General features: G+C 62.5%; 12 protein-coding genes across 12 annotated transcripts; 7 read left to right on the forward strand and 5 right to left on the reverse strand.

Moving 5' to 3' along the window:
* Positions 1 to 459: 459 nt before the first annotated feature.
* RHTO_04237 (alkylated DNA repair protein alkB-like protein) lies at positions 460 to 1809 on the forward strand (the record flags this gene model as incomplete). Its single annotated transcript, XM_016417905.1, has 4 exons — positions 460 to 597; positions 662 to 961; positions 1017 to 1085; positions 1144 to 1809. The coding sequence occupies 4 exons, from the start codon at positions 460 to 462 to the stop codon at positions 1807 to 1809; spliced, it is 1173 nt and encodes a 390-aa protein (XP_016270821.1).
* Positions 1810 to 1959: 150 nt separating this feature from the next.
* RHTO_04238 (calcium ion transporter) lies at positions 1960 to 4605 on the reverse strand (the record flags this gene model as incomplete). The annotated part of the gene is made up of 10 exons (XM_016417906.1): positions 1960 to 1991; positions 2064 to 2147; positions 2204 to 2442; positions 2570 to 2646; positions 2726 to 3189; positions 3294 to 3434; positions 3501 to 3556; positions 3618 to 3732; positions 3803 to 3825; positions 3890 to 4605. The coding sequence occupies 10 exons, from the start codon at positions 4603 to 4605 to the stop codon at positions 1960 to 1962; spliced, it is 1947 nt and encodes a 648-aa protein (XP_016270822.1).
* Positions 4606 to 5242: 637 nt separating this feature from the next.
* RHTO_04239 (uncharacterized protein) lies at positions 5243 to 6018 on the forward strand (the record flags this gene model as incomplete). The annotated part of the gene is made up of 6 exons (XM_016417907.1): positions 5243 to 5328; positions 5403 to 5418; positions 5488 to 5522; positions 5592 to 5650; positions 5717 to 5881; positions 5984 to 6018. 6 exons carry the CDS (start codon positions 5243 to 5245, stop codon positions 6016 to 6018), a joined length of 396 nt encoding a protein of 131 aa, XP_016270823.1.
* Positions 6019 to 6158: 140 nt separating this feature from the next.
* RHTO_04240 (protein of cation efflux protein family, iron transporter) lies at positions 6159 to 7786 on the reverse strand (the record flags this gene model as incomplete). The annotated part of the gene is made up of 3 exons (XM_016417908.1): positions 6159 to 7081; positions 7139 to 7201; positions 7261 to 7786. The coding sequence occupies 3 exons, from the start codon at positions 7784 to 7786 to the stop codon at positions 6159 to 6161; spliced, it is 1512 nt and encodes a 503-aa protein (XP_016270824.1).
* A 227-nt stretch (positions 7787 to 8013) lies between these two features.
* RHTO_04241 (exocyst complex component sec6) lies at positions 8014 to 10688 on the forward strand (the record flags this gene model as incomplete). Its single annotated transcript, XM_016417909.1, has 6 exons — positions 8014 to 8067; positions 8130 to 8378; positions 8479 to 9210; positions 9269 to 9282; positions 9340 to 10444; positions 10503 to 10688. 6 exons carry the CDS (start codon positions 8014 to 8016, stop codon positions 10686 to 10688), a joined length of 2340 nt encoding a protein of 779 aa, XP_016270825.1.
* A 437-nt stretch (positions 10689 to 11125) lies between these two features.
* On the forward strand, positions 11126 to 13575 carry RHTO_04242 (MFS multidrug transporter; the record flags this gene model as incomplete). The annotated part of the gene is made up of 13 exons (XM_016417910.1): positions 11126 to 11326; positions 11390 to 11441; positions 11503 to 11550; positions 11616 to 11648; positions 11708 to 11868; positions 11931 to 12081; positions 12141 to 12246; positions 12309 to 12560; positions 12620 to 12703; positions 12765 to 12920; positions 12981 to 13074; positions 13129 to 13295; positions 13353 to 13575. 13 exons carry the CDS (start codon positions 11126 to 11128, stop codon positions 13573 to 13575), a joined length of 1728 nt encoding a protein of 575 aa, XP_016270826.1.
* Positions 13576 to 13888: 313 nt separating this feature from the next.
* On the forward strand, positions 13889 to 15373 carry RHTO_04243 (sister chromatid cohesion protein; the record flags this gene model as incomplete). The annotated part of the gene is made up of 4 exons (XM_016417911.1): positions 13889 to 14401; positions 14470 to 14910; positions 14971 to 15060; positions 15116 to 15373. The coding sequence occupies 4 exons, from the start codon at positions 13889 to 13891 to the stop codon at positions 15371 to 15373; spliced, it is 1302 nt and encodes a 433-aa protein (XP_016270827.1).
* Positions 15374 to 15655: 282 nt separating this feature from the next.
* RHTO_04244 (ubiquitin-conjugating enzyme E2 variant) lies at positions 15656 to 16576 on the reverse strand (the record flags this gene model as incomplete). Its single annotated transcript, XM_016417912.1, has 5 exons — positions 15656 to 15716; positions 15818 to 15897; positions 16008 to 16133; positions 16280 to 16419; positions 16567 to 16576. 5 exons carry the CDS (start codon positions 16574 to 16576, stop codon positions 15656 to 15658), a joined length of 417 nt encoding a protein of 138 aa, XP_016270828.1.
* Positions 16577 to 17324: 748 nt separating this feature from the next.
* On the forward strand, positions 17325 to 20613 carry RHTO_04245 (Rho GTPase-activating protein; the record flags this gene model as incomplete). Its single annotated transcript, XM_016417913.1, has 9 exons — positions 17325 to 18416; positions 18493 to 18546; positions 18602 to 18717; positions 18775 to 18979; positions 19032 to 19340; positions 19399 to 19662; positions 19724 to 19988; positions 20068 to 20208; positions 20276 to 20613. The coding sequence occupies 9 exons, from the start codon at positions 17325 to 17327 to the stop codon at positions 20611 to 20613; spliced, it is 2784 nt and encodes a 927-aa protein (XP_016270829.1).
* Positions 20614 to 20860: 247 nt separating this feature from the next.
* RHTO_04246 (short-chain dehydrogenase/reductase SDR family protein) lies at positions 20861 to 22130 on the reverse strand (the record flags this gene model as incomplete). Its single annotated transcript, XM_016417914.1, has 8 exons — positions 20861 to 20942; positions 21003 to 21055; positions 21120 to 21138; positions 21225 to 21256; positions 21354 to 21415; positions 21481 to 21653; positions 21710 to 22007; positions 22100 to 22130. The coding sequence occupies 8 exons, from the start codon at positions 22128 to 22130 to the stop codon at positions 20861 to 20863; spliced, it is 750 nt and encodes a 249-aa protein (XP_016270830.1).
* A 266-nt stretch (positions 22131 to 22396) lies between these two features.
* RHTO_04247 (uncharacterized protein) lies at positions 22397 to 23732 on the forward strand (the record flags this gene model as incomplete). The annotated part of the gene is made up of 3 exons (XM_016417915.1): positions 22397 to 23099; positions 23163 to 23367; positions 23582 to 23732. The coding sequence occupies 3 exons, from the start codon at positions 22397 to 22399 to the stop codon at positions 23730 to 23732; spliced, it is 1059 nt and encodes a 352-aa protein (XP_016270831.1).
* A 431-nt stretch (positions 23733 to 24163) lies between these two features.
* On the reverse strand, positions 24164 to 25678 carry RHTO_04248 (DUF2419 family protein; the record flags this gene model as incomplete). Its single annotated transcript, XM_016417916.1, has 5 exons — positions 24164 to 24471; positions 24553 to 24742; positions 24822 to 25233; positions 25390 to 25526; positions 25592 to 25678. 5 exons carry the CDS (start codon positions 25676 to 25678, stop codon positions 24164 to 24166), a joined length of 1134 nt encoding a protein of 377 aa, XP_016270832.1.
* Positions 25679 to 26943: the final 1265 nt, after the last annotated feature.

Consider the following 26943-nt stretch of genomic DNA (forward strand, 5'->3'; position numbering starts at 1 on the left):
GCCTCGCACGACGCAGAGGAGGGCAGCTGCACGTACCACAGTCACAATCCCGTCTGTCCCGAGGCGGTCCAGCTGTCTGGCGAGGTCGAGTTGCGATCCGTCAACCGAGTCTCGCGAGACGGACGAGGTCACGGCGCCAGTCGTGTGCGGTCGTGATTGGCGGGCGAGAGGGGCGACTTGGGGCAAGCAGCACAGCGATTGTGCCAGCAGCAGGCTTGCTCGCAGAGCTGGGCAGGATGACGAGTGAAGAAGCGTGGAATACAAAAGTGGAGGCGAACGAATACAAAGTTTGTATTGAGCGCTCTTTCGACCTCGACAACACGCTTGCGCTCGCTTGACTGAGCGGTTGGGACCACCAGGCTGCTAAAAGACCGCTATAGACCACCTCACTCAAGCCGCACTCCTTCCCGCGCCGCTCTCCTCCGTCCCTCTCCCCTTCTCTGATCCTCATCGAATCCAATGTCCATTACACCCTCAGCCCTCTCGTTCGAATCCGCGCACGTCCATGCCGTCTACGAAGAAATCGCAGCCGACTTCTCTCGGACGCGACACACGCGGTGGCCGTTCGTCGAGCGCTTCCTCGACTCGCTTGAACCGGTGCGTCCGCTTCCTCTCTTGTTACCCCTCTTTCGCCGGCTGATCAGGCTTGAACGACGTGCAGGGAAGTCTTGTCCTTGACGCGGGAACAGGGAATGGGAAATACCTAGGCTGTCGAAGCGTGTTGCGATGGGAAGGCAAGGACGCGGAAGGCTCGGGGCGGCAGAGCGGCGGCAAGGGCAAGGGCAAAGGCAAGGCTACCCACGATGAGCGAGCGGAGGAGGCGAAGCGCGTGCCAGTGGGAGACATGCTGCCTATCGGGTTTGACATGTCGAGCGGCTTGCTGGGGATTGCGAAGGGGAAGGGGCACGAAGTCGTTAGGGGAGACTGCGTCGACTTGCGGTGCTGGCGGAGAGGGGCATTTGTGAGTGCTTCACTGTCCTCACTGTCCACAGCAAGCTCATCGAAACTTCGCGCAGGACCACGCCATCTCGATCGCGACAATCCACCACTTTGCGACTCACGCGCGGCGGATTGAGGCCGTCAAAGTGCGCTGCTTCTTGCACCGCCTTCATTGTCGCGACTAATCCGCTACTTCCCGTGCAGCAAATGATCCTGTCCGTCCTCCCCTCCTCTCCACCCTCCACCTTCGACCCGCCCTACCGCGTCTCCAAACTCCTCATCGTCGTCTGGTCACTCGAACAAGACCTCACGATTTTTGGTGGTGATCGCTCAGCGCGAAGGACGACGGGAGGGAAGAAGGGTGCGGTACCTGTCGCTGGCCCGGATGGAGAGGAGGAGGATGAGTTTGAAGAGAAGGGGAGGGATGTGTTCGTGCCGTGGGAGAGACAGGAGGCGAAGCAGAAAACGGAGAAGGCGCCGAAGAAGCGGGCGCGGCGGAAGCCGGGAGCCGAAGGCGAGGGCGAATCTTCGACAGCAGCAACGACCGAATCTCCTTCCACCGACTCGACACCCGCCGCACCCGCACCCGCACCGGCCACCTTCAACCGCTACTACCACCTCTTCCGCCACCGCGAGCTCACGAAACTCGTGATGCAAGCGTCCTGTGCCCTCTCACTCGGCTGGGAAGTCTACGGCGAGTGGTTCTTCCCCATCGAACTCGCTGCTCGTCCGCCCGACGCGCAGAGGGCCGTCGAGGAGAAGGAGGGGTGGGATGCGTTTGTGAGGATCGTCGAGGAGAGGTGGGAGAGGGAGAATTGGGTCGTCGAAGTCGAGGTTGGGTGGAGGCCGGAGTGGATGGTTCCTCAGTAGAACGGGCGGGTCTCTCTAGTGCAAGTGATTCGAGACGCTGCAGTCGAGAGAAGCGGGAGACGAGAGTCCTACGAGTACAGAAGAGTGGTACATGGTTTCGCACGAATTTCGAGGCGCGGAGGAGCTAGTCACAAGGCGAGGGGGTCCAGGTTAAGCAGGCGACGAAGGAGCTGAGCCGGGGTCTGCGAGCGGAGCAAGCCCTCGTCAGCTCGTTCTCGTCCCGCGAAAGAGGACGCGAAAGCGGTACAACGCACAGAACCAGACGCAAGTGGCGATGATGATGTAGACGAACATCAGTCCCGCACCTTCCATCCAGTTCGTGCGGGCGTCGGCAATGGCTGCGCTCAAGATGGTCAGTGTCGCTCGGAGGAGGAGTGGAAGAGCGAGAACGCACCCCAGTTGACGACGCAAACCGTCAAGAACACCAACAGCGTCTCGAAGCTATCAAACTCCAAATCGAGCGGTTGTCCAATACACCAAGCGAGCAGGACCAGAACCGGGATGACGAAGAGGGCGATTTGGAGGGACGAGCCGACTGCGACGGCGAGAGAGAGGTCGAGCTTGTTTTTGCGCGCGACGACCAGGGCCGTGACGTGTTCTGCGGCGTTGCCGACGACGGGCAGGAGGATGAGGCTGCGCGAAGTGAGCGGAACGGGAGGTTGCGAAGGTCAGCATTCGAAGTGTCGGTCGGAGCGTCTCTCGCCGCAGCAAGTGCAGCGGAGAAGGCGCACGACAGACAAAGTGAAAGCTGACAACGCACGCGACAAATTCCTTGCTGACGTTGCCCGTCGCCGTCAACCCATCGATGGAACTAACGAGGAACTCGGCCGTCACGCCCTGCGCGCACACAAGCCAAATCTCAGTCCCTCAACGCACTTGGCGAGACGCGAGGAGACGAAAGAAAGCAGGAACGCACGGTCAAGCCCGTCACGACAACCAACAATCCCAGCGCGAACCAAACGCTCAACTTCGGTTCTTCGTGCTCGGCTTCGACTCCCTCGGCCGGATGATCCTGCTTCTCGAGGTCGACCTCGGGGCTGATGGGCGTCGCGGAGGTCGTGGTAGGGTGGAGAGTCGTCGGTGAGAGCGGAGGGCGAGTCGACTCTCCCGCCTGCACTAGTCCCGCCTCCTCCGTAGCCGAAACACTCCGACTCCTAACCCTCAAACTCTCCGCCCCTCCAGCACTACTACTCCCCGAACTCGAACTCCCACCCCAACTCGGCAAACTCGGGATCCTAAACACTTTCCCCTCCGTCGGCGGTTGCGGACCATCGGCGTAGAGGAGGAGTTGCGCGGCGGTTATTGGGTGCCGAGGAGAGGGAGTGGGGCGCGGGACGTAGAGCCAGGAGTGGGTGTAGAGCTGGAAGATTAGGTAGCAGGCTGCGAAGCGTGAGCGAGAGCGGGCGAGGGAGGGAGGGGGAGAAGTCAGTCTCGCTTCGTTCGCTAAGGAAGATAAGGGGACGGGACGGTGCATGCGCACGCACCGTAGACGGCGAGCAAGATGAACGCCAGCCCCCTCGAGAGCCTCAACACACTCTCGTCCGTCAAATCCTCCGTCTGAGTCCCTTCGGCGCTGATGAACGCGTGGAAACCGACGGGAATCACGATAGCTGTTACGGCGATGGCTGTAGGCGTTTCGTTCGGTTAGTCAGAGAGAGGGGGGAGGGGGAGGGGGAGAGGAAAGGACGGACCGAGGAGGTTGATGTTTGTTTGGGCGGCACGGAGCGAGTAGGATTGCTCGTAGAACCTGCGTGCGCCCGTTTCTTGTCAAGCTTTCCCGCCGCTTTCGAAAGACAACGCGCACGCACCGGATTCCACCGACAAAGAACGCCCCTCCGGCCACCAACAAACAATTCGACAGGATACTCCCGAGCATCGAGGAGCGGACGACGTCGAGTTCGCCTTTGACAAGGGCGAGGATGGCTGCGAGTGGCATTAGCGAGAGGTGAGTTTCGAAGTGCAGTTGCGAAAGGCTGGAGGAGAAGGGACGCACCGATGATTAGCTCGACGGCGTTGCTGGTGCGGTGGGGGCGGGGTCAGCTCAAAGGGATTTTGAAGGAGAGAGGGGTCGCCGACGCACCCAAACGTCGCGTTTAACAACCCCCCAAACGCATCTCCAACCCTTAGCGCCAGTTCCTCCGTCGCAAAGCCAAGCAGCGCCGCGAGCGGAACAATGGCAAAGAAGCTCATGATGAACGTGACTGTCGCGCTTTGGTGCGAGAGCCCCATGGCCCATGCGACGGGGACAAAGACGAGGAGGGCGTTGAGGAGCGAGTAGCGCAGGACGTTGAGGAGGCATTGGCGGAAGGAGGGGTTCTTGCCGAGGGGCTTCTTCGGTGCGAGCAAGGGAGGCCGGGGTGGAGGAACGGGGGCGGCGGTGGCGTCGTTGTCGGCGTCGTGAATGGGCGGGAAGAAGGTCGAGCGGCGGGAGGAGGGTGCCAAGTCGGGACGGACGAGGTTGACCTGGGTGTTTGTGCGGTGCACCTTTTCGATCGCGTCGTCGTCGAGGTGGGCGGGCGACTCGCTCCCTCCCGCGTGGCCGCGTGCCAGGTTGGGCAGCGACGAGGTCGGGCGCAACGTATGAGGGTGGTGCGGCGTCGCATCGTCGCCGGAGTGAGCAGTGGCGGGTGCGATAGACTTGATGAGGCGTTGCCTGAGCTGTTCGGGATTCAGCTGGGCGTGCGATGCGTGCGTGGCATGGTGGGCGTCGAGGCTTGGCGCGGAAGGGTGAGGATGGGCGGGGGATTGGCCACTATCGTCTGGCTCGTCGGGTACGTCGGTGAGGGGGTCGACCATTCAACTGCGAGTCTGTTCGAGTGTACTAGGAGACAGAGAGGGAGAGCGAGCGACTCGGTGGGCGGTGCGATGCTTGGCAACAGCGTGGTCTCGCGCGGCGGCTCTCGTTCTGTCGCCGTGTAAGGGTTACCTTGGCGTTGTAGTGATAGTACTGCACTGATTACAGCTGGATACGATGCTGCCTTCGCTCGCTCGTCGTCGGGCCGCCCCGCATCGCACGCCGTCCTCATCGCCGAGAACGACTCGCTCGTCTCGGACACCGCTCGCAACTCGCTCACACGGCTGACAAGCGGTTTACTGGATTGCCAGCTGCTAGGGACTGCCTACAACTCAGCCGCAAGTGTCCTCACACCACCCCGCAACCTCCCGCCTCGCTCAGTTGACCGACCTCTCGGACGGCACCTCCTCTCGCTCTCGCTTGGCGAAAAGGTGCGTGCGGCTCACCTGACATGCCCTCTAGCGAGTCCTGCTGACTGTCTGCACTCGTCGTACCCGCTCAACTTGCGCCATCGTCGGACCCCTTCGTCATCTCGCCGCCTCCTCGATTGCGAATCTCCAAACTCGCCCTCCCATTCCCGCGGCCCTCACAGCCCTCTCGACACCGCAGCACCTCGAGAAACACCCAGCGCAGTGCCCGATGTGCGACTTCATCCCCCTCATCTTCACCTGCGGGTGCGACCGCCAACTCTCGCAGGAAAGCGGACAGGCGCACATCTGCCCAAGGTGCGCACCGTACCGAGGGTCACGAGGACTAGCAAGGATTCGCTGACGATTGTTGAGCGGTTGGGCGGGTGCAGGTGCCATAACGGCACGGTGCGACAACTCGCTCTCCCCGTTCCGCTCGCTTCCTCCTCGACTCGCTAAACCGCCAATCTCCTACAGGTTTTCCCAACGAAAGAGCGGAACTGCTTCACCTTGTCAGTACCGCTGACCTCGCCCTTGGTCGTACCGGTGAGATCTGACGCCTTGCCATTGCGCGCGCGCAGCTGCTTCGTCCCCTTGATCCCCCTCGGCTCGTCCCACATCTACCACTGCTCGACCTGCCGTTCGTCCTCCCTCCCTCTCTCTCGCACCCTCCCCTCCTTCCTCGCTGACGCTTGGGATCGCGCAGAATGGGAAGCCTCTCAATCCGGTCCCGCGCCACCCGTAGCCCCTCAACCAGGCGGCTTCTACGGGCCTGGACAGATGGGAGGAGCACCGGGGTACGGCGGAGGAGGGTATGGAGGGGGACAGGTTCCGATGGGTGGGTATGTGCCGCAGCAGGGGATGGGGTATCGTGAGCTCTCGTCCGCTCGTCGAGCCAAGTCCTCCCTCTAGCAGGGAGTTGCTCGGCTGTGCTAGTCAAGCAGGCGGAACTGACAGTTCCCGTGTTGTGCAGCTCAACAACAACCTCCGCAAGGCGGGTACCACTAGAAGATAGCGCCGTCGTTCTGCTCACGTTCCATAGCCTCATTCCTCTAAGCGTAATGGACACTCTCCCCGACCGAACTGATGCGAGGGGAAGCGAGAGGAACGGCAACAAAAGGCATGCGTTTCTACCTCGTTGCGCACATCTACTCCTCCTTCTTCCCTCCCGCCTCTTCCCGCTCCCCACCCTCGTGCTCATGTTCATGCGCGTGCTCATGCTCCCCCTCCTCCTCCGCCTTCAACCGCACCACAACCTCCCTCACCCTCTCCTCCCCCACCACCTCCCTCACCCTCCCCGCCACACTGCGCTCAATCTGATTCGCCTCGCGCAGAGTCAAGGACGAGGGAAGGACCAGCTCGATGTCGAGAAGGAGTGAGGGACCTGAGGCGAAGAGCCGGATTGAGGGGATTGAGAGGATTGGGAGGGTGCCGCGTTCTTCGGAGGAGGGGGAGGGGGAGCAAGGCTCGGGGTGGAGGATTGCATCGGCGGATGAGGCGGAGGCGGAGGAGGAGGGCAAGATCCCTCCCTTCTTAACCCTCTGGTCCTTCCACGCCTCGATATCCGCACTGTGCGCACTCAGTCCGCGGATCGCCTCGTAAACGCTCGGCTCGACTTTCTCATCCGTCACCTGGTCCACCAACCCACCCAACGCTTCCTTCCCTACATCCCATCCCTGCTTCGCAATCATCCCACTCACGATCAGCCCTCCAAGCGGGTCAAGCATTGGGTACCCAACCCGCGCTGCGCCAATCGCGATCAGCGCCACGAGAGACCCGAGCGAATCAGAGCGGTGGTGGTACGCGTTCGCGAGCAACACGTTCGAGTGTTGTTGACGCGCGACTTTGAGCGTGGCCCGGTAGAGCCACTCTTTGATCACGATCGAGGCGGCGGCGAAGTACATAGCTCGGGCGTCGACGATCCCGTCTGACGAGGGGCTGTCGGTGTGAGAGGAGGCTTCGGGGCCGTGGACGTGGCCGTGAGGGAGGAAGTCGAGTGAGGCGAGGAGGTCGGGAGGGATCGAGGGAATCGTGGCGAGAGACAGGAGGAGGTGGTGGTACGAGTGCAGGCCTGCGCGCGCGGGTCGTCGTTAGCGCTGGGAGGCAGTGCGAGGGATGTCAGACTCACCTATGCCGGCTGCTGTCGCAAAGAGAAGGAAGGAGACGACGAGCGAGCCGAGAGATTCAAACTCTGCGCACAGTCCTAGTCAGCGGGAGAGACGAGACCGCAGTGAAGAAGCGTGCACTCACTGCCGTATCCGTACGGGTACCTAGCACTCGGCTCCCACCGCCCGATCCTGTAGCTCGCAAGCGTAACGACGTCCGCAATCAAGTCGCTCCCCGAGTGTGCCGCGTCGGCCAGCAGGGCGGAACTCGCGAGGACATACCCCGCGACGCCCTTGAGCGCCGTCAACCCGACGTTGGCGACGAGTCCGACGAGCGTGATGCGCGAGCCGGGGTCGAGTTGCGAGGGGTTGCGAAGGGAGGCAAAGGCGGACGAGAGCTGCTGCGTCTCTTCGATTCCGTGCGAGTGGCCGCCGTGTCCGTGCCCGTGCGAGTGTCCATGCGAGTGCCCGTGATCCCCGCTGCCGTGCGAGTGAAGGTGCAAGTCGCGCGACGACGATGCGGACGAGGCGGGGTTGCGCTGTCGGAGCGAGGAGGACGCGGCGCTCGCCATGGATGCGGGTGTCGGTGCGAGCGAGTGGAAGACGGTCCTGTGTGCGAGTCTGAGCGTGGTCTGGCGGTGTGCGTGCGTGCGGAGGACGAGGAGTGACATCGACGGCGGGGAGCTCAGTCCCCGTTGGCGTCGCGGCGGGCGTGTGCAGGTTGCGTGCGGGTCTAGCGAGCGCGTTTACAGCATGCAAGCTTAGCGTTGGACGAGTCCAGCGAGAGCGAGTGTGCGGACGGAGCCAACCTCATCTCTCTCGCGAACCTCTCGCTGCGTGTCGGCTCCAACTCGTTGGACGGCCTGGTCTGGGTGCTCCGTGGTGTCCTAGACTCGAGATGGCTGCTGCCATCCTTCCGCACCAGCCAACAGCGGCTTCTGCCATCGCAGAGGTGCGTCTCCCCACCTCGCCCTCATCGCACGCGCACAGCTGACCTCGGAGCGCGTCCTGCAGCACCTGTCGACTCCGCCAACACTCACACGTATCCCTTTGCTCCGCCAGCGAATCCAGAAGGAGCGCACGCAGCTCCAGCAGACCCTCTCGCAGCGCGCAAAGGAACAGGTCGACCTCGTCAAGGAGGGACTTGCAGGGCTGAGGGATGCCAAGAACGCGACAGAGTCGCTCAAGGAGCAGGTCAGGGAGGTCGAGCACCAGATGGGAGACCCGCGCGGGCAGATTGACGGCTTCGGGAAGCTCGTCGAGGTCAGTCGGCGCTCTCGTGTGCTGCCTCAGGAGCGACTGGATAGAACGGACCGTGACGAGTATCCGTAGAAGAGCCTGGCTGACACTGATACCGTCACAGGTCTCGATTGTCCACCGACGGCTGACGCAGACGCTCGAGATGATCGAGTCGCTCCGTTCCATGTACTCGCGCCTCTCGCACCTGTCCGACCTGCTCTCCGCCGACCGATCCGACCCACTCGGACCGTCGCCAAACCTCCTCCCGATTCACTACCACTTGACCGAGCTCGAGACGTTTCGAAACGAGACGCTCGCGCAGGCGAAACGGGCGGCGTCTAGCGCTGCACCTTCGACAGTCGCGTCGCCCGACCCATCCGCACCGGCCTCTCAACAGCTCGCGAGCGGCTCGACGACGCGCGAGACGCTCGAGCGGTACTTTGAGCGACTAGGCGAGACGATGGAGGCGTTCGAGGCGCACTACTTCCACCTCGCGCGGGAGTTGCTCGAGCTCGCGCGGAACGGCAACGCAGCGGTCGCTGTAAAGCTGTGCAAGATCGCCGAGCTCGAGGGTGCGCGGGATCAGAAGGCGATTGCGATCCGGATGGTGAAAAAGGCGGGAAACGTCGATGTTGCGAGCAGGTTCAGAAGCTTGCAGGCGGATGCGCGGACGATCAAGCACTACCGAAGCAAGGTCCTCGATGCGATCCGTGAGGGGTGCAGGACGAACGTCGAGAAGAGCTTCAGGCGGGCGGGCGAGGACGGCGTCCGGTGGGTCGAGGAGCTCGAGTGGATCTACGAGGATGTCTTGACGGTGCGGGACGCGCTCGTCGACAAGTTCCCCGACGACTGGAAGGTGCGTGCCTCTCGTCCACCTGTACCGAGGGATCCGCTGACCCGTCTTCTTTCCGCAGATCGAGCAGGTCTAGTGCGCTCCGTTCCGTCCGTCCAAAGCCCATGCCTCGCTGACCATGTCACCTCGCAGCGTCAAAGGCTACCACAAGGCGCTCTACGACTTTCTCGCGACATACGTCAAGTCGGGTCCCGATGCCGCGACGCTCCTCCGCCTCTCCCAGTTCACGAAGGAGTATCACAAGACGATGACTAAGGAGCTCGGCGTCGACCCTGACTGGCTCAAGCCGGTCCTGCTCGACGGCAACGAGTCGCGCCTCATCGACGACTATTTCGCTGTCATCACGAAGAAGATGGACGAGTGGACGGCCAACCTCATGAAGACCGAGGTGTCGGACTTTGTCTCCCGCGAGCAGGCGCCCGAGGTGGATCCAGACGGCTACTACGGCATGCAAGGCGCCGTCATCCTCTTCCAAATGCTCAACCAGCAGGTCGACCTCGCGCTCGACTCGAACCAGGCCTCGGTCCTCTCGCGCGTCGTCGACGAGGCGAACCGGGTCATGCGCGGCGTGCAGGCGCAGTGGCTCAAGCTCATCGACCAGGAGTACCGCCGGCACGTCAACGCGTCCGAGAAGGGCACCGACGATGTCCCTGGCGGACTCGCCGAGTATGTCATGGCGCTCGCGAACGACCAAATCAAGTCGGCCGACTTTACCGAGGCGCTCAACAACCGCCTCGAGCCACTCGTCAGCGCCAAGTACAAGACGGCGATCGCGGACAAGCTGAACGACGCGATGGACGGGTATCTCGACGTCGCCAAGCGTTGCGTGCAAGTCCTCATCGACATCGTCTTTCACGACTTGCGACCGGCGACCAAGGTCCTCTTCCAGGCGAGCTGGTACACGGCGCAGCAGGACGGGTCGGACCCGATGCAGCAGATCGTCGAGACGCTCAAGGACTACATGGTTGACGACTACCAGGCGCACCTAAACCCGAACCTGTTCGACCTCCTCATCGAAGACATCCTCGACACGTTCCTCATCACGTACCTCACCGCGATCCGCCGCGCGGGCAAGATTCGCGTCCCGCAGGCGTGCGAGCGCATGCGCAGCGACATCGACCTCGCGTTCGGCTTCTTCCTCCAGTACAAGCCGAAGCAGGAGCTCGTCAGCTACTTTGACGTCCTGGAGAGCGTCCTCACCCTGATGAGCGCGAGCAAGATGATGGTCTTCCTCGACGTGCGTGCGCCGTCCATCTCTTCCTTTCTTCTCCGCTGACCTCTCGCCTCTCGCGCAGTACTGGCCATTCCGCAAAAAGTACGGCCCGAACCTCGCCTTTACCGAGCAGCTCATGAAGGCCCGCGACGACCTCGACCGATCCGCCGTCTCGGACATCATGGACAGCGTCAAGCGCAAGGTGCAGAGCGAGAAGGTTGAGCAGCCCGACCAGCCCAGCATCTTTGACCGCCTGCCGCCCAAGTAGGCGCATATTGGGCGGGCGAGGAGAGGATCCGTCGTCGGTGGTTTCGTGTTGAGGCGGTGGAGGATACCCCAGGCGGCTCGCGCAGGACGCATACCCTTTCTGCATTCGTTTCTTTCGTTGCTTCGACCCTGTTGTAGATGTACTTGTCATCGAGAGGACGCTCCTCTCTCCCGCTTCGCTCGCTCGCCGTTCCTCCGTCTCTCGCTCCGCATGCCCGGTGTCCGCCCAGCTGCTGTTTCACGCGCACACTCTTGAGATCGAGCGATGCGCCCAGGGTCGGCCTCGCAACGTTGGTCAGCGATCGACGGAAGTTTCTCTTGTTCCCGAACGCCGCGCATCTCTCCCGCTCATCTTCCCAGCGAGGTCTTTCCCGTGGTCATGCACGACTTGCTCTCTGTACTCTTTCCCATCTCTGCTGCTCACGCACACTGCCCGCGATGACCTCTGCTGCCTCGCTCGACTCGCCAACCTCGATCGCCAACGAACACCTTCCCGTCGCTTCGTCGCGGCTCAGCCAGACTGCCTCGACTGGCCAGAACTCGCCGACGTCCACAGATGACCAAGCCAACTCGCCTTCGAGCCCAAAGGCGAAGAAGCCGCTCGCTTTCTGGATGGTGTTTGTCGCGCTCTGCTTCTCGGTGCGTGCGGACTTCGCTCGTTCGTGCGCTTTGCGCGGCTGACAGCGACTTCTCTCACGACAGCTGTTCTTGAGCGCTCTCGATGTGACGTCCGTCTCCACCATCCTGCCCGACAGTGCGCCTCCTTCTCTTTCCGCCCACTTCCTCTTGGTTCTGTACTAACGTTCAGTCTGCAGTGGCCCACGATTTCAAGAGCGCCGATTACTCATGGATTGGCTCGGCATGTGAGTGTTGAGCACGGCGTTGAGCACGCTCGACAAGCGGGCACTGACCTTGGTCGCTTTCGTAGACGCGCTCACCTCGACCGCCCTCATCCCATGGAGTGCGCCTCGCCTCGCTGTCGCTTTCGACTCCTGACAGTTAATGACTCGAGTCCTGCAGCCGGCGGCCTCGCCAACATCTTTGGACGCCGACCCGTTCTTGTCGCCGCTCTCTTGATCTTCGCGCTTGGGAGCGCCTTGACCGGCGGTGCGCAGTCGATGGCGATGGCGATTGCTGGTCGCTCCGTCCAAGGCATCGGCGGAGGCGCGATCTTGACCATGGTCCGTCGACTTCTTCCTCTCCGCCCACCTGAACTCGGCTGACTTCCCTCGTACGCCCGCAGTCCGAGATCATCGTCATCGACCTCGTCCCTCTCGCCGAACGCGGAGCCTACATGGGCATCCTCGGCGCCGTCTGGGCTATTGCGAGTGTCGCTGGACCTCCCATCGGCGGAGGACTCGCGACCGCCGGAGCTTGGAGGTGGCTTTTCTACCGTGCGCTGTCCTTCCCTCGTCTCATCTCGTTGGGAGCTACTGATTCCCTTGATACACAGTCAATCTGCCCTTCACCGGCCTCGCGCTTGCGCTCGTCGTCGTCTTCCTGAACATCAAGGCGCCGCAGACGACGCTCAAGGAGAAGCTCGAAAGAATGGACTACGCGTACGCTCGCTAGCGTAGTCCACACAGCCAGTAGGACGGTGCTGATGCTCTGGACTCGACAGAAACGTCGTCTTCGTTGCGGGCGCGACCGCGCTCATCCTCGGCTTGACCTGGGGCGGTTCAGCCTACGCCTGGTCGTCTTACCACGTCCTCGTCCCACTCATCCTCGGCATCGTCGGACTTGGCGTCTTCCTTGCGCTCGAACGCTCCGTCGTCAAGTACCCAACCGTGCCCTTTGAGATCCTCACGCACCCAACGGCGCTTGTCGGCTACGTTACCTGCTTCCTGCACAGCGTTGCCGTTCTTGCCGTCATGTAAGCAATCAAGTTCGCTCACGGTTGGGCTTGCACTGACTCCCGAGGGCTCTGCGCAGCTACTTCTACCCAACTTCGTACTTTCAGGCCGCCAAAACCGCGTCGCCAATCCGCGCCGGCATTGACCTCTTCCCACTCTGCTTGTGAGAGAACCACACCTCGTGACGGTCCCTTGTGCGATCCTGACGACGCTGCCCCTTGCAGCACGATCGCACCCTTTGCCATCCTCACCGGCGCGTCCGTCACGGTCCTCGGCAAGTACAAGGCGCAGAACGTCGTCGCCTGGTGCCTCATCGTGATCGGCTTCGGCTTGATGACGCTCCTCAAGTGGGACTCGAAGACGGGCATGTGGGCTGGATTGTGAGTCTTGCTTCCTTGCCCTCTGCGGTGGAACTTGCGCTGACTGAGCTCTCCTCCCAGCCCCATCCTTCTTGGCATTGGTTTTGGCGCACTCTACGCGGGCCTCAACTTCCCTGTGCTCGCACCAATCCCCGTCCAGCAGCAGCCGCTCGCCGTGCGTTCCACTCTCTCCGCGCAACCTTCGCAAACTCACCTCGCCCTCCCACAGATGGCCTTCTTCGGCTTCATCCGCTCACTGGGTCAAGTCTTTGGCATCACTGTTGGCTCGACAATCCTCCAAAACCAGCTGGCGAAGAAGCTGCCGAGGGAGTTCGCATCGCAGTTTGGCGGACGCGGAGATGCGGCGTTTGCAGCTATCCCGCTCATCAAGGGTCTGTGAGTCGAGTGGACCTCTTCTCAAACCATCGTGTACTGACCGATATGATCGGGCAGCCCCGAACCGATCCGCACGTCCGTCAAAGCCGCCTTCGCCGACTCGACTCGCACAATCTGGTGGTTCTGCCTCGGCATCACGTGCGCCGGACTCGTCATCTCGCTCTTCATGAACGATATCGCGCTCGCGACTGAGACGGATGAGGAGAACTGGGGATTGAAGGAGCGGGAGAAGGAGGCGAAGGAGGGAAAGGCCGAGGAGGGAGAAATGTTGCCCGCCTGAGGACTTACCTTCGGGCTTCCGCGTCGTACTCTGACCATTCGAGGGCCGTATGCGTGCCATTCATTGCTGTTTTCGTCGTTACCTCCGTCTGGCGAGCGAAGAGGGTCGTTCTCGTCTGCAAAGGAGCGTTCAGCCGTGCCACTTCTGCTTTTCTCTCTTCGTCTGTCTCGTCTGGCCTCTTCCAAGCTTGTACTCGTCGTCGCTGAACCTGCGACTCCCTCAACTCTTCATCGCAAGAATTGCTCGCGTCGGGTCGCCTCGTCGTCGCGTCCCTCCTTCTTCGCCTTCGACACTTCGCTGCTTCGCGCTGGACATGGCTGAACGGCTCGTAGAGTTTGCCGACAAGTCAGCCGACGCTGCCTCGACAGGCACAGCTTCGTACCAACTCCTCGCGCTCCCTCCCGCCCTCCTCAAGCAACTCTCCTCGACCTCACCCGACAACCTCCTCGCACCGCTCGAGATCCGCGGCGACCCGTCCGACTCGGCTGTACTCGTCACTGCCACGCAGACGTACTCGATTCGCGGCGTGCAGAACTCGAATTCGTTGTGCATTTGCGCCAGCGGGCGTGGGGAGGGCAAAGGGCGGAGGAAGTGGTTCGTGGGCGGGGATGGCGCGCTGGACGGGACGATGGAGGTCGGGGAGGACAACGCGAACGGCGAGCCGGCGCGCAAGAAGGCCAGGACGGACGCTATCGAGATCGAGGCGGTCTTGCACGAGACGCTCGAGGTTGTCCCGACAGTCGCGAGGGTGGAAAAGCTCGATGGCTTGCTCAAGGGTGCAGAGTTCTCGGGCGACTCGGCGGAGGAGGAGAAAGCGCATGCGTCGGTGCGTTTCGAACCCTTCTCCTGTTTCTCTCGCTGGCTGACTCGAAAGACCTGTTCTCGCCTGCGCAGCACCCGACGTTCGACTCTCTCCGCTCTCACATCCCCGCTTCCGACGCCGAGATTCGCGGCGCGCTTTCCCGCAAGCGAGTGGTCACGCTCGACGGTTGCCTCCGGCCCCTCCCGCCGTCGTTCCTCGCCCAAATCCTCCCGTCCATTCTCTCGTCTCTTCCGCTTCCGCCTGCACTTGCACACTCGAACGGCGCGACGAAGAAGAAAGACAAGGGCAAGGCGAAGGATGTCAAGCCCTTTGTTGACGGCGCAGTCTGGACCGAAGCGGAAGAGCAGGATTTGCTCGACTCGATGGACGCGGTCGATTGCGGGAACGACGAGGTTGCGAGGCAGGTTCTCGCGTGGTATGGCGATGAGGTCGAGGGCGGACGGAAGAGGTGGAAGTTGGATGCGGCGAAACTGGTCAAGGAGCTTGGGGTGGTCTTGCTGGCGGAAGGAGGCGTGCGTTCGGAGCGTCTCTCACCTTTGAGCTGGATGATCGCTGACTTGCTGGTTGCGCAGTTCGGGCAACAACCGCTCGACCCGTTCGTCGCGAAGTGGAAAGACCTGGCCGGAGGATTCGCGCCTCTCTGCGAGCTGTCGCTGCTGGCAGTGCGTCGCGCTCCAATACCTTCTCCTTGCGTTCTTACTGACCCTACTGCCGCAGGGCATCCACCTCCACCGCCCTCCCCCCATCTCAACAATCCAATACCTCCCACCCTCCTCCCTCTCCCCCGACCCCGCCGCACGTTTCGCCGAGCTCTTCTCCCTCAGACCGCGTTGGCTCGAGTCCGAGATGGGACTCTTTATTGACGACCTCACGGGCGGGGACAAGAAGAAGCGTGATGCGCTCGTGCTGAAGTTTGTCAGGAAGGTGAGGGAGAAGGAGACGGTTTGGTGGACCGCGCGGAATCTGTGGACATAGCAGGGCGGTGGTGTAGCGTGCGAAGGGTCTCTTGAGCTGCCGCGAGAACTTTGTGCGAGATTGCGAGACTGCGACGCGAGCCTGTTCTTCGTCAGCCGAACGAGAACAGCTTTCTCTGGCAGAGTGGCTCGATTTGAAGGTCCATGAGTTGCAGCAGCAGCCGGATGCACAAAGCCGACATCAAAAAGCGAGGAGGATGGCGGCGAACAGACCAGAAGACGAAAACCCGCGGGAGAGATGCGTGATGGAAAGGAGCGAAAGGCGGAGCGATGCGGGGCGGGCTCAGAAAGTCGTGCCTTCGGCTGGTTGGTTGAGCTTGCGGTTCTGCGGTGTCGCCATGTCCCTGCGCAGAGACGGGTGTGTCAGCGTGTCTTGCGGGTGCCTTCCAAAAGGCTGGCCGGCGAGTCGTGCCGACCACGCATCTGAGCCTGCGCGACGACTCACCGCCTCAGCTCTACCAGCACCGTCTCGAGCGTGTACTGGTGCTTCCAGTTCGCCAGGACGCCGAGCTTATTGGGCGAGACCTGCGGGAAAGGGAGAGACGATCAATTCTGCTCCGCCTCGCGAACTATAGCAACCTCGCAAGTCCGAACCCGCGAGACAAGCGAGGAGGTGCAGTGATACGGCGCCGCACCTTGCCGGTACTCTGGTCGACGCAGGGGAGGTTGATACGCGTGAGGAAGGTGATTTCGGGCGGGACGTCGGGATACTGCGGGCCGCAGCGGATCGAGAGCGAGTAGATGCGGTTCTCGTGGACGGTCTGCGGGTGCTAGAGTGTCAGTCGCACGGAGCAGGGAGACAGCGGAGTCGAGGAGGGACTCGAAATCGAACAAGTGCCCGCTCCTGGTCCCGTCTACTCTTCGCCATGATGCAGCACTGTCACAGAGAGAAACACTGACGACTCACGTGTCCCGGCCCGATGATGGTCCCGTTCCACTTCTCCATCGACATCTCCTCGCCGTCCTGCAAGCCGTACGAGCACGTCCCGTCGCCGATACCCTTCTCGCCCTTCTCGAGCTCCTCCAGCAGGCGGAACGAGCGTGGGACTGTCCGCAGCCAGAGCCAGCGAGAGACGGATCAAGTTGAGCGGTCGGATGACGGAGAGAGGGTGTGGGAGAGTCGCGTGAGAACGGGGTGGCGGGGCAGGCGGTCAGCGCGATCCAGAGAGCGATACTGCAGCCTACCAAACGCACCTTTTGCCATCTTGTGCGTGCGTCGAGTTGTAGCAGAGCGAGACGAGCGAACCGCGACCCGACCGCGGCGAGTTCAACCCCTCGACCCGCTTCTTTCGGGCGACTGGACAGCGTAAGGGCTCTATAGCAACCGTGCAATGCCGCCTGCCTCGCCAGATAGCGATCTCTCCAGGAGCGGGAGCCTCAATTGACCCGTTCGAGACCATCGCGCCTCTTGACGACTGCACACGCCCTCACACCGCTCGCTGGGGCTGTTTGGCTTGCAGATTGCTTAACTGGACTCGCAGAGATTGCTTGGCGTGCCGTACAAACCTCCCAACGCGCGCCGCCGTCTCCGACATTACCTGTTCTCTCCTCCCCACACGGCCGACCCTCGAGACGGCCAATCCCTGGCGGGACGGCTTATGAGGAAGGGAAAGTGAGCTCAGAGGTGCGTTGGACGCGAACTCGTTTGATCAGACTGGCTGGCGAGCATCCTGGCGGGAGCGGTTCTTGGGCCTCGTCGTCTGGCGTGGCTGGATCGAGTGGAGCAGGTCGTCCGGGGCATGCGGCGAGCATAGGCGATGTACAAGAGGGCTGTATCGACGTCGCCAAGATGTCCTGGCGCCGCCGGAAGAAGCGACACCTGTTCCTCACCTCCCAGCGTCTCCTCGACTCGCAGCAATGGGATCGCCAGAAATCTGCGATTACTGACAATCTACCACGCAGTCCGATACATCTCGCCTGCCTAGACGCCTCGCCAGACCCGCTGCGCCGCCATGTCGAACCCTTTTCCTGACCCGCCTTCACGAACCTCCTTCTCTTCCGGGCGCTCGCGCTCGTCTTCGAACCTCCCCGCCGATGCTCGACGGCCTTCCGGCTCTTCGCAGTCGGGGGCGAATGCGCAAGACCCGTACTCGCCGACCAGCTCGCGCAACCAGTCGTTCAGCTCGGCGAACGGCGCACTGCCAGGCGCGAGCGGATCTGGGCTCGTCTTTCCCGGTCCAGCGCAAGGCTCGCGAGGTGGTATGACGGGGCGACAGACAAGCGACCATATTGGCGAGGACGACGAGGAGCAAGAGTCGCTCTCGCCGTCGCAGATCGCGTACCAGCAGTACTTTCCCGGCCCGCCACCCTCGTCGACTCCGCTTCCGCAGCGCGAGATTGATCCGGCACAGTACCCTCTCCCTACGTCTCGCCAGCAAAGCATCGACTCGAACGCCGGGGGGACTTCCTTCGACATCCCGACTTTCTCCATGCCTTTTCCTCCTCCGCCTCATCACCCGTCGTCATCCTCGTACGCTCTGAATCGCGACCCTCCGACGCCATCGTCGCTGTCGCGTTCACACCTCGCCGCACCCGGTCTGCACAAGACGCCTTCCTCCTCGTCCCTCTCCCGCTCGCCCTCGAACAACAGCGCAGGCGGCGTGACCGGCTCATCTTACTCCTACGACCAGAACGGCACCTCGCCTGCAATGCCTCAGCGAAGCCTGGCAGGCACGGTTGATCCCTCGCCAAACCCGAGCCAGTCCAGCTCCAACGCCCCGTCCGGATCCGTCTCCTACGACCCATTCGGTCCGGTTCGCGCTGTCTCGCCTACCTCGTCATCCTCACGACTACCTGAAAACGATTTTGAACGACGAGGAAAAGGACTAGGGTTGGGAAGGGGAATCATGGGCGACCAAGCGGGTGCGCAGCCCGAACGGCCCTCAACTGGGATGGACACTCGCAGACCGAGCTTGGCGACTGTTGCAGGTGGAGGGTACAGTGAGCTCGGGCAGTTGAGTGTCGCGCCGACGCAGGAACAGCAGGAGGATCTCGTGCCGACTGGGTTTGACGAGGGCGTGTTGAGGGCGCTGTGCGACATGGACGTGCGTTCGAAATCGCTTTCATGCGGTCGTCTACTCCAATCGCTGACCGCTACTCGCTTTTCTTGACCGCGCACAGTGCGGCACGCCTCTGCTCCTCGAGCGGATGAAGCAGAGCATGGCGTCATGTCGAGTGCGTCAAGCTTTCCTCGCCGCACTGTGCTCGCTCACACACTTTGCCCTCGCAGGAAGCGTCCAACTTTCTTAAGAAGCGGGCGCAGATCGAGGAGGAGTATGCGCGGCAAATGGCCAAGCTCGCCAAGTCGAGCATCGAGAGCTACAGTGTTGGCGACGGCAAGGCTGGGTGCGTCCATCGCTTCCCCTGCGCTCACATATCAGGCTGACCTGCCGACCCGCGCAGCTCCTACGTCAACTCGTGGATCTCGATTCTCCGCACGCACGAGCTCCTCGGCGACAACCGGCTCAAGTTTGCGTCGCAGCTGAACGAGATGAGCGACGAGCTTGCGACGGTCGGCAAGGAGGTCGACAAGAGTCGGAAGGCGACGAAGGAGCTCGGCGCGAGGCTTGAGAAGGGGCTGCAGGAGCAGGAGAGTCTGGTCGACAAGGTGCGTAGCGAGGTCGTCGACGCTCAACGCGAGCTGACGATTGTCTGCGCAGGCCCGCATCCGCTTCGACTCGGCCGCCGAAGAACTCGAGCGGCTGCTCGTCCTCAAGCAGGGCGAGGTGGTCACGCCGTCGTCAGTCCCGCACTCCGGCTCGTCCGCCGCCGACAAGTCGAAAGGGCGCTCGTTCGGCAAGGCCATGTCGAAGCTCAAGGGTCCGAAGAACGCGGCGCAGATCGCCAAGCAGGAGGAGGAGGTGCGGAGCCGGATGGGCCAAAGTTCAGATGCGTACCGTGCGCAGGTCGCCGGTGCGCAGTCGGTCAGGCAGGAGTACTTCAATCTCCAGCTGCCGCGGATACTCAGGGTGCGATGCGCATCGGACCTCGTGCCGCGCAAGCATGCTGATGGTCGTTCGCTCGCAGTCTCTCAAGGAAAGCGTCGACGAGCTGGATCTCGGTACGCAATACCACCTCTCTCGTTACGCCTACATCTTCGAAAGCCTCCTCGTCACCGACGGCCTGACCGTCTCGCCCGTCACAATCGAGGACGGTCCGGGCATCAAGGCGGTCATCGACGCGGTCGACGTGCGGGAAGACTTCAAGACGTTCATGCAGCAGTATGCGCTCAACTGGCAGATGTCGGGTCAGCGTGGACCCCGGCGAGATGGGCCGGCCGAGGAGGGATTCGTAGGTTGTCGTTTCTTTCATCTCGGCGAGCGAGCGGGATGCTGACGCTCGCTGTTCCCAGCCCGCCCGACCAAGCCTCTCACCTCAGCCCTCGAGCAACAACGTCGGCTCGCAGTCATTCGCCTCCATCCCTGCAGCCGCGGTTTCGCAGCCCACCTTCGGCGTCGACCTCGGCGAGCAGATGGCGCGCGACAATGTCGAAGTCCCGCGGATACTCGAGAAGTGTGCCGAGGCGATCGAGATACACGGACTCGACTCAATGGGCATCTACCGGCTCAGCGGGACGACGAGCAGGGTGCAGCGGTTGAAGACTGCGCTCGATCGAGGTGAGTCGCGGCGGCGGTGTCGGCTGACGGTAAGCTGGCGAGCTCGAGTCGCTGATTGATGACTTCCCACGCGTCACAGACCTCGAAGGCACCGACTTGCTCTCCGACGAAAACTTGAGCGACATCAACGACATTGCGGCCGTCCTCAAGCTCTGGTTCCGCGAGTTGCCCGAACCGCTCCTCACATGGGAGCTCTACCACCAGTTCATCGATGCAGCGAGTGAGTGATACGCTTCTCTCTCTCTCTCGTGCAAGACTCGGTCGCTCACGCTCGTCCGGCCGCGCAGAAATCGAGAACGACCGCCTCCGCCATATCCGCCTGCACGAGCGCGTCAACGACCTGCCCGACCCGAACTACGCTACGCTCAAGTTCCTCATGGGCCACCTCGACAAAGTCGCCGCGCTCGAACACCTCAACCAGATGAGCGTCTCGAACTTGTCGATCGTCTTTGGGCCGAATCTGCTCGGTGCGCCGCCGGCTCATTTGGCGGGGATGTATCCGCCCCCTGGTGGTGCGGACGGCGCGAATGGGGCGACGACAGGAGGGGGACTGCAGGACATGCAGTGGCAGTGCAAGTGCATAGAGACGATCCTCTCGCATTACCAGGAGATCTTTGTCGAGTGACGGGCGCGCTCTCCCTCCGTTGTATACCCCATTCCTCTCGTTCTGCATGTATCCGTTCGTTGCAGATACCCCCATCGTCGCTTCTCCTCCCAAGCAGTTCGTGCAACTCGCCTCTCGTTCCGCATCTCCTCGTCAATCTCGCGAGAGTTTCGGTCTTGCTACTGATCTGGTCTATTACATTCCATTCTTCTGTGTCGAGACGCGGCTCTACGTCGCCTGGACCGGTCGCTCGGCGCCCGGTGCCAGTCTACCAGGGCAAGTCCTTGCCCGTGTATGCGATGTACCGTCCATTCCACTCCGGCTTGGCGGGGAGGAAGACGTTGTTCGTACTGCGCGATCTCGCTCGTCAGCCTCGCAATCAGGGAAAGAGGAGAAGGAGGGAGACGAACGCTTCGGTGACTGCTTCCTCGACCGAGATCTCGCCGCCGTTGTCAAACTTGTTCTGCGGGCGGAGAGTGGGGTTGGTAACGAGCTGAGATCGAGGGGAGGAGAGGGGGAGAACGAACCATGTCGGATTTGACGTAGCTGTGCGCGCGAGGGAAGAGAATCGCAGGCGAAGAAATCAGTCGAGCTACTTTCGACGAGACGGAGGTGAGGTGCCTCAGACGCACCCAGGGTGTACGAGCAGAACCGTGAAGCCCTTCTGCGAGCGTCCCACGGCGAGTGAGAGGAAAATCGCGGTGCGAAGGTCAGTCCCGAGGGTTCCGTCCGTTACAAAGTCCAGCTCGAGGGGAACGCACAGGACCGAGTTCGCGCGCCAGCTTGACGCCGTACATGTTGAGCGCCGCCTTGCTCATCGAGTCTGCCCCGGCACGAACCTGATCAGCTTTCCTCCGCCGGATCGAAAGAGCACACGCGTGGGCTCACAGCTGACGCCGGCGGCCATCTGGCTGTAGAACTCCTGGAAGCTCGCCACGATGGACGAGATGAAGAAGATCTGCCTGCCCTTGCCGCGCTCGAGGAGCGGGAGGAGGTACTGGACCGTGTATATGGCGCCTTCGACGTTCGTGCGGAAGTTGGCGCGGACGTCGTCCATGGTCCTGCGGCGTGCGAGGCTGTCAGCGAGCGATACTAAGGAGTGTGGACGCGTACGCACATCTCGGAGGGCGGCTTGTGACCTCCTACGAAAACGCCGGCGTTGACGACGACCGCGTCCAACACTCCGCCCTCGAATAACGGGTCATTCTTGAGCTTCTCCGCCGCTGCCTTGACACTCTCCTCGCTGTCGACGTCGAACGCGACTACGAGCACGCGGCCCTTGTTCTCGGGCTTCGAGGCGAGGGCGCCGAGTTGCGAGGCGCTGGAGGGGTTGCGCACGCCTGCGACGACCTTGACGGAGGGGGACGAGGCGAGGAGCTTTTCGACGTATCCGAGGCCGAGCGAGCGGGACGCGCCTGTGTGGAAGTGCGAGCGATGCGTTCATGGGTGAGCGAGCGAGAGTGTCAGCGAGCGAGGCGACGGGCGAGTGTGGGACCCGCGTGCGCACCCGAGACGAAGTAAGTGTAGCTTGCGGGCATGTCTGTCGAGTCTGTCTGTTCGACGAGGGCGTGAGGAGAGCGAGAGAGGCGTCGACAGCGAGTTGTTCGGACGAGTGGAGGAAGCGAGTCGAGCGTAAGTCGGGAACCGCACAGGGCAAGGCGGGAGTGGCACCAGTAGACTTGTGAGAGTGTAGTACTCTGTCCCATGCTGCGCGCGAAGCAGTCTGCGCTTGTCGAGTGACCTCTCCCTCGTCGTCCACGTCCTCGTCGCTCGACCACCTCACTCCGCTCGCTCGCTGGCTGCCATGAGCTCCGGATCCATCACCATCTCGTACACGACAATCGCAGAGATCGCGCTCGTCTCTGCCCTCGTCGCCGGCGTCGCCTACATCGGGTCCAAACCCTCCGCCAACTCGCCCCACCCGACAGCGTCCTCGCTCGCCAGTGGACACCAGCCTGCGAAGAAGAAGAGCGCGGCAAAGAAGAAGAAGGCGCAGGGCGTTGTCCAGCAGGTCCAGGACGCGGCGCAGCCCGTCGTCGACAAGGCGAGCGAGGTCGTCCACGCCGCGTCGACCGCCGTCCAGCAGCAGGTCAACAACCCGCCGCCCGCCGTGAAGAAGGCCGTCGAGGCGGTACAGGAGGTCGTGCAGGAGTCGGTCGCGGGCTCGAAGAAGAAGGGCAAGAAGGCCAAGTCGGCAGCGAAGGGAGGACCGTCCGTCTCGACGTCTGGCGCCAACTCGTCGAGCGAGGCGGCGCCGGCCAAGACGGACGCCGAGAAGCATGCCGCTGCGAAGGCTGCCGCGACGCGAGCGGACCCGGCCGCCGACATGCGCGACGACTCGCTCGACTCGCAGCCGCACGTCGCGCGCGTCATGAAGGTCGTCGGCGGCAAGGCCGGTGCAGACCCCAAGTCGCTCCTGAAGGTCCCCGGCCAGGACGAGGACGGCTGGGAGCGCCCCGACGCCTTTGACGACGACGACGGCGAGTGGGAGGCCGTTACGTCCAAGAGTGGGTCCGCTTTCTCGCTTCTTGTTCTTTCGGCATGCTCACGGTGCTTGCACGCTCGCGCAGAACCCTCGCGACCGTCCACCCCGTCCTCGGCGCCTCTCTCGGCCGCACCGGCGCGCACCATCCCCGGTCTCCCGGCGGCGCCGCTCACCAAGAAGCAGCGCGAGAACGCGGCGAAGAAGTCGAAGGAGCAGGCAGCGAAGGAGGCTAAGGAGCAGGAGCAGGAGGACAGGCTGAGACAGTACCGGAAGGAACAGGAGAAGGCGAGGTGCGTTTCCGGTCCTTTTCCGTCGTTCTCTGCGGGACTTTGATGCGGCTTTGTGCGAGTGAAGGAGCTGGGATGCTCGGGACTGCGATGCTACGCCGGTGCGATCGAATGGGACAGATTGACGGCTCACTCGACGAATCTCCTCGCACAAACGGAACTGCCGCACGCAGGATTCGCTCGCTGACCCGCTCGCTCTCTCCCCGTCGCTCACCAGGCTCGCCGCCGACTCTCTCGCCCGACAACGCGCGCGCCCGCGCTCGCAAAACTTCTTCGGATCGGAACCCCAGCCCGCGCCGCCCAAGGTTGTCGGCGGCGGGATGAACGCGAGTTTGGACCCGAGCTCAGGGTCGCTCGTGTGGGATTGAGTGGGAGTCTTGAGGTGGTGGTCGTGTTGGTGGAGTGTGGGGGGTTGAGGGCGTAAAGGGCATGATGGAGGTTCGTCGCTTTCTTCCCGCTCGTCAGCCGTCCGTCGCGCTTACTCTCCTCAAACCGCGCAGCAATCGCAGTACACTCAAAAGCAACCTCTTCTGCTCGTCGCATCGTTCCTTTCGGATTGCAGTCTTCCTCTTCCTTGATTCGAGCGTTCTCGTTCCCTTTCTTTCGTGCGCCTAGTTCAAACGTCGTCCTTTTCTTCCTCGTTCGTGAAACCGCAGCATAGCAAGCCTCTCGTTACATGCGACGTGTTTGCGAGCTCGTGCGAGTCGGATAGCGGCCTTGGCGAGCGAGATGAGAAAGATCTGCACGAGTCCTTGAGCAACGCAGTGCGTTGAAGATAGTCTACGCCGCCGCGCCCTGCTCAGTAGTACACCGTCCCCTTCTCCGCTATCCGCTCGACCTCCCGCAAATCCGCCCGCTTCCCCTCGCTCCACAGCCACCCATCCAACTCTTGCTCCGTCCAACTCGCCAGCCACTCCTTGCCCAGCTGAGTGGCGAGCTCGTGTGCGCGAGAGACGATGGCTGAGCAGGCGACGATCGAGGCGGCGCGGAGGCGGGTTGCGGAGGCGGAGGAGAGGGTGAGTGAAGAGGGAGTGGAGAGGGAGAGCGAGCGGAGGGCGGGGTCGGAGGAGGCGGATAGGTCGAGGATGCCGTGGTGAACGAGGAGGGCTGCGAGGAAGTGGTTGTGTCAGTCGAGGCACCGAGTAGAGCGTATGCTGGGCACCAGGCGGTGAAGACACGGCAACGCACTCGGGAGGACGTTGTCGGCAAAGACCGGGAAGCTCGAGATGTCGGGCACCTTGAAGGGCACATCGGACAGTTCTCGTGTGCGAAAGGCGAGTGAAATGACTGTGACGAGCCAGAGGGCCTTTTTCAGGATGAAGACGGGCTGGCTGTCGACGAGGTGGACGTCGCGGAAGGCGGGGAAGGTCGAGGCGAGCTATGGAGACCGCAAGCCATGCTTAGAGGTCAGTACTGGCGCGGGAGAAGTGCTGACAGGCGAGACGGTCTGGACTCACGTCGTGCACCAGCTTGGCGCCGCCTCCTTCCGCCTCGACGAGCTTCTCCAACAACCATGCCCCCATGGACCGCTTCCCTAGCCGTTCCAACATCTCGCCCGTCTTGTTCAGCACGCCCGCCAGCAACCCGAGGATCTCGAACGCCTCGTCGTCCTTCTCGCCAACCTTGACGGCATTTCCGAGGGTTGGATGCGCCTTCTCGACGTGCGTCTCGATGCGAGCGAGGTCTGCGAGCTGCGCGACTGTCGCTTGACGCATGCCGTGGGCTGTAAGGATGGAGGAATCGGGATTGTCGGAGGAAGAGATGTAGGCGGAGAGAACGAGCATCTGGATTGTCGAGAATGCGCCGCGCCCGGTCAGGCGGTGGAGGGCGTGTCGGTGGCCGCTGAGGAAGTTGAGGAGGCCGAGGGTGCTGCTTGGAAGATTACAGTCAGCTGAGTTGTGCGAGGATGGTTTCCAGGCGCCAAATCCGTCCCGTGCGTCCGCCTCTGGAACCCCGCCCGGTCTCTGTCTCGCAGCCAACACCAGACGGGTCGCATACGACGAGGGCCAGCTCGAGAAGACGCACCCGAGGACGTCCAGTTCCTCCTCCACCGAGTCGAACACGAGCGGCAACCGCACGCCATGCTTTTCCGGCCCAGACTCGCGCTCCCAGTCCTCCTGCGGTACTGATTGGATGTACTCGTCGATTTTGGCGGGTTCAATCTGCGAGTTGCGCAGGTGTCAGCGGATCCGAGGCTTGCGAGGTGGAGAGAGGGAGACTGACGGACGGTGATGCCGCCCTGGGCCGTAATGGTGGCGCAGGTGCTTCGTATCGCGCTTACGAGCTCGCTTGGAGGCGGTAGCAGGGCCTCCATCGCGGCGTGTGCGTTGTCGGGTCGAGGATGGGAACTTGGGCGATGAGGATGCGACGGCGAGTCGGGGCGCTTGCGAGCGGTAACGGGGGCGTAGGAGAGATCGATAGGTGGCTGGCAGCAGTACCAAGCCGGTACGAGCACAAGGGAGCAGTGGGAGAAGCTTGAAGCGCGCGACTTGCTCCTTCTCCTCCTCCACAACCCTCGCTTCGCTCTGAGGACTTGCTAAGCTTGCGGTGTCCTTGCTATCGGCTGTATCGACCTCCTCTCGCCTCGCCCGCCCGACTTGCCGCCGCCTACCGCAGCCGCACGGCCTCGACGTTCAGGTGCGTCTCTCTCGCTCGCTCGGCTTGCACGCGGCATCGGGCTGAATTGTGCGGGTGCGAGGACAGTGCGTGAGCTCCCTGGAGAGCTGCGCGCTCGCTGGACGGCGGAACAAGCGGGAAGTGGACGCGAGAATCCGATAGCTCCTCCTCGCGCCAGAACTCGACGAGCGGATGCGGGAGTAGCAGGTGAGCCAGCGCTTGGGCAGCATGTGTAGAGGGCAGTACTGACCCCGCTCGCTTACTCTCGCAGCAGGACTTGCCGTCCAGCGACGCCACGCTCCAGTGCGTCCGCTCTTTCCGTTCCTCTTTCACTTCCCGCTCTCGTTACCGGGTCTGGACGACCGCTAACACGCTCTACTCGCGCGTACAGGTCCCCAGGCGCCTCTCCAACGTGCGCAACTGGCTTGCGTGTACGCTCGTGTCTCGCTGAACTTCGTCCCGCTTGGGACCTCTCGCTGACTTGCTGCTCTCCACCGCCTTCCTTCCGGTTCCACCTGCCTCGCCAACACACTCGTACCTCTCACTGCCGCACACTGCACCCACGACGCCCCGCGCCGTAGCAGCTTCGTCACCTTGCAAGACTTTTCGCCTAAACCTCTTCGCTCGCCTTTTCTCTCGCTTTGTCCGCGTTTGGGCTTCGAGCGACGACTCTTCAGGCTCCTTGACTTCGCGGGCTGCTACAGTCGTCGCTGTAATGCGTCCTCTGTGGTCCGAAGCTTGTTCTGCGGGTCTTTCTGTCCGGCTCTCACTTTTGCTTGCCTTTTCTCCCCTTTCCCGCCGCTTCAGCCGGACGTGCTTCCGTTACAGACACTCCACAGCTGCCTGCTACGTCCGCACAAAGTGTGGCGTCCTGAAAGCGCGAACTACCAACAGCAAGTCCTGCTTTCCAGCTGAGCCTGACCTTCTCACCCCTCCGCAAGTCCTGCTTTCCACCTGAGGGTG

This window comes from Rhodotorula toruloides (assembly GCF_000320785.1).
Source record: "Rhodotorula toruloides NP11 unplaced genomic scaffold Scaffold26, whole genome shotgun sequence".
Taxonomy (NCBI): domain Eukaryota; kingdom Fungi; phylum Basidiomycota; class Microbotryomycetes; order Sporidiobolales; family Sporidiobolaceae; genus Rhodotorula; species Rhodotorula toruloides.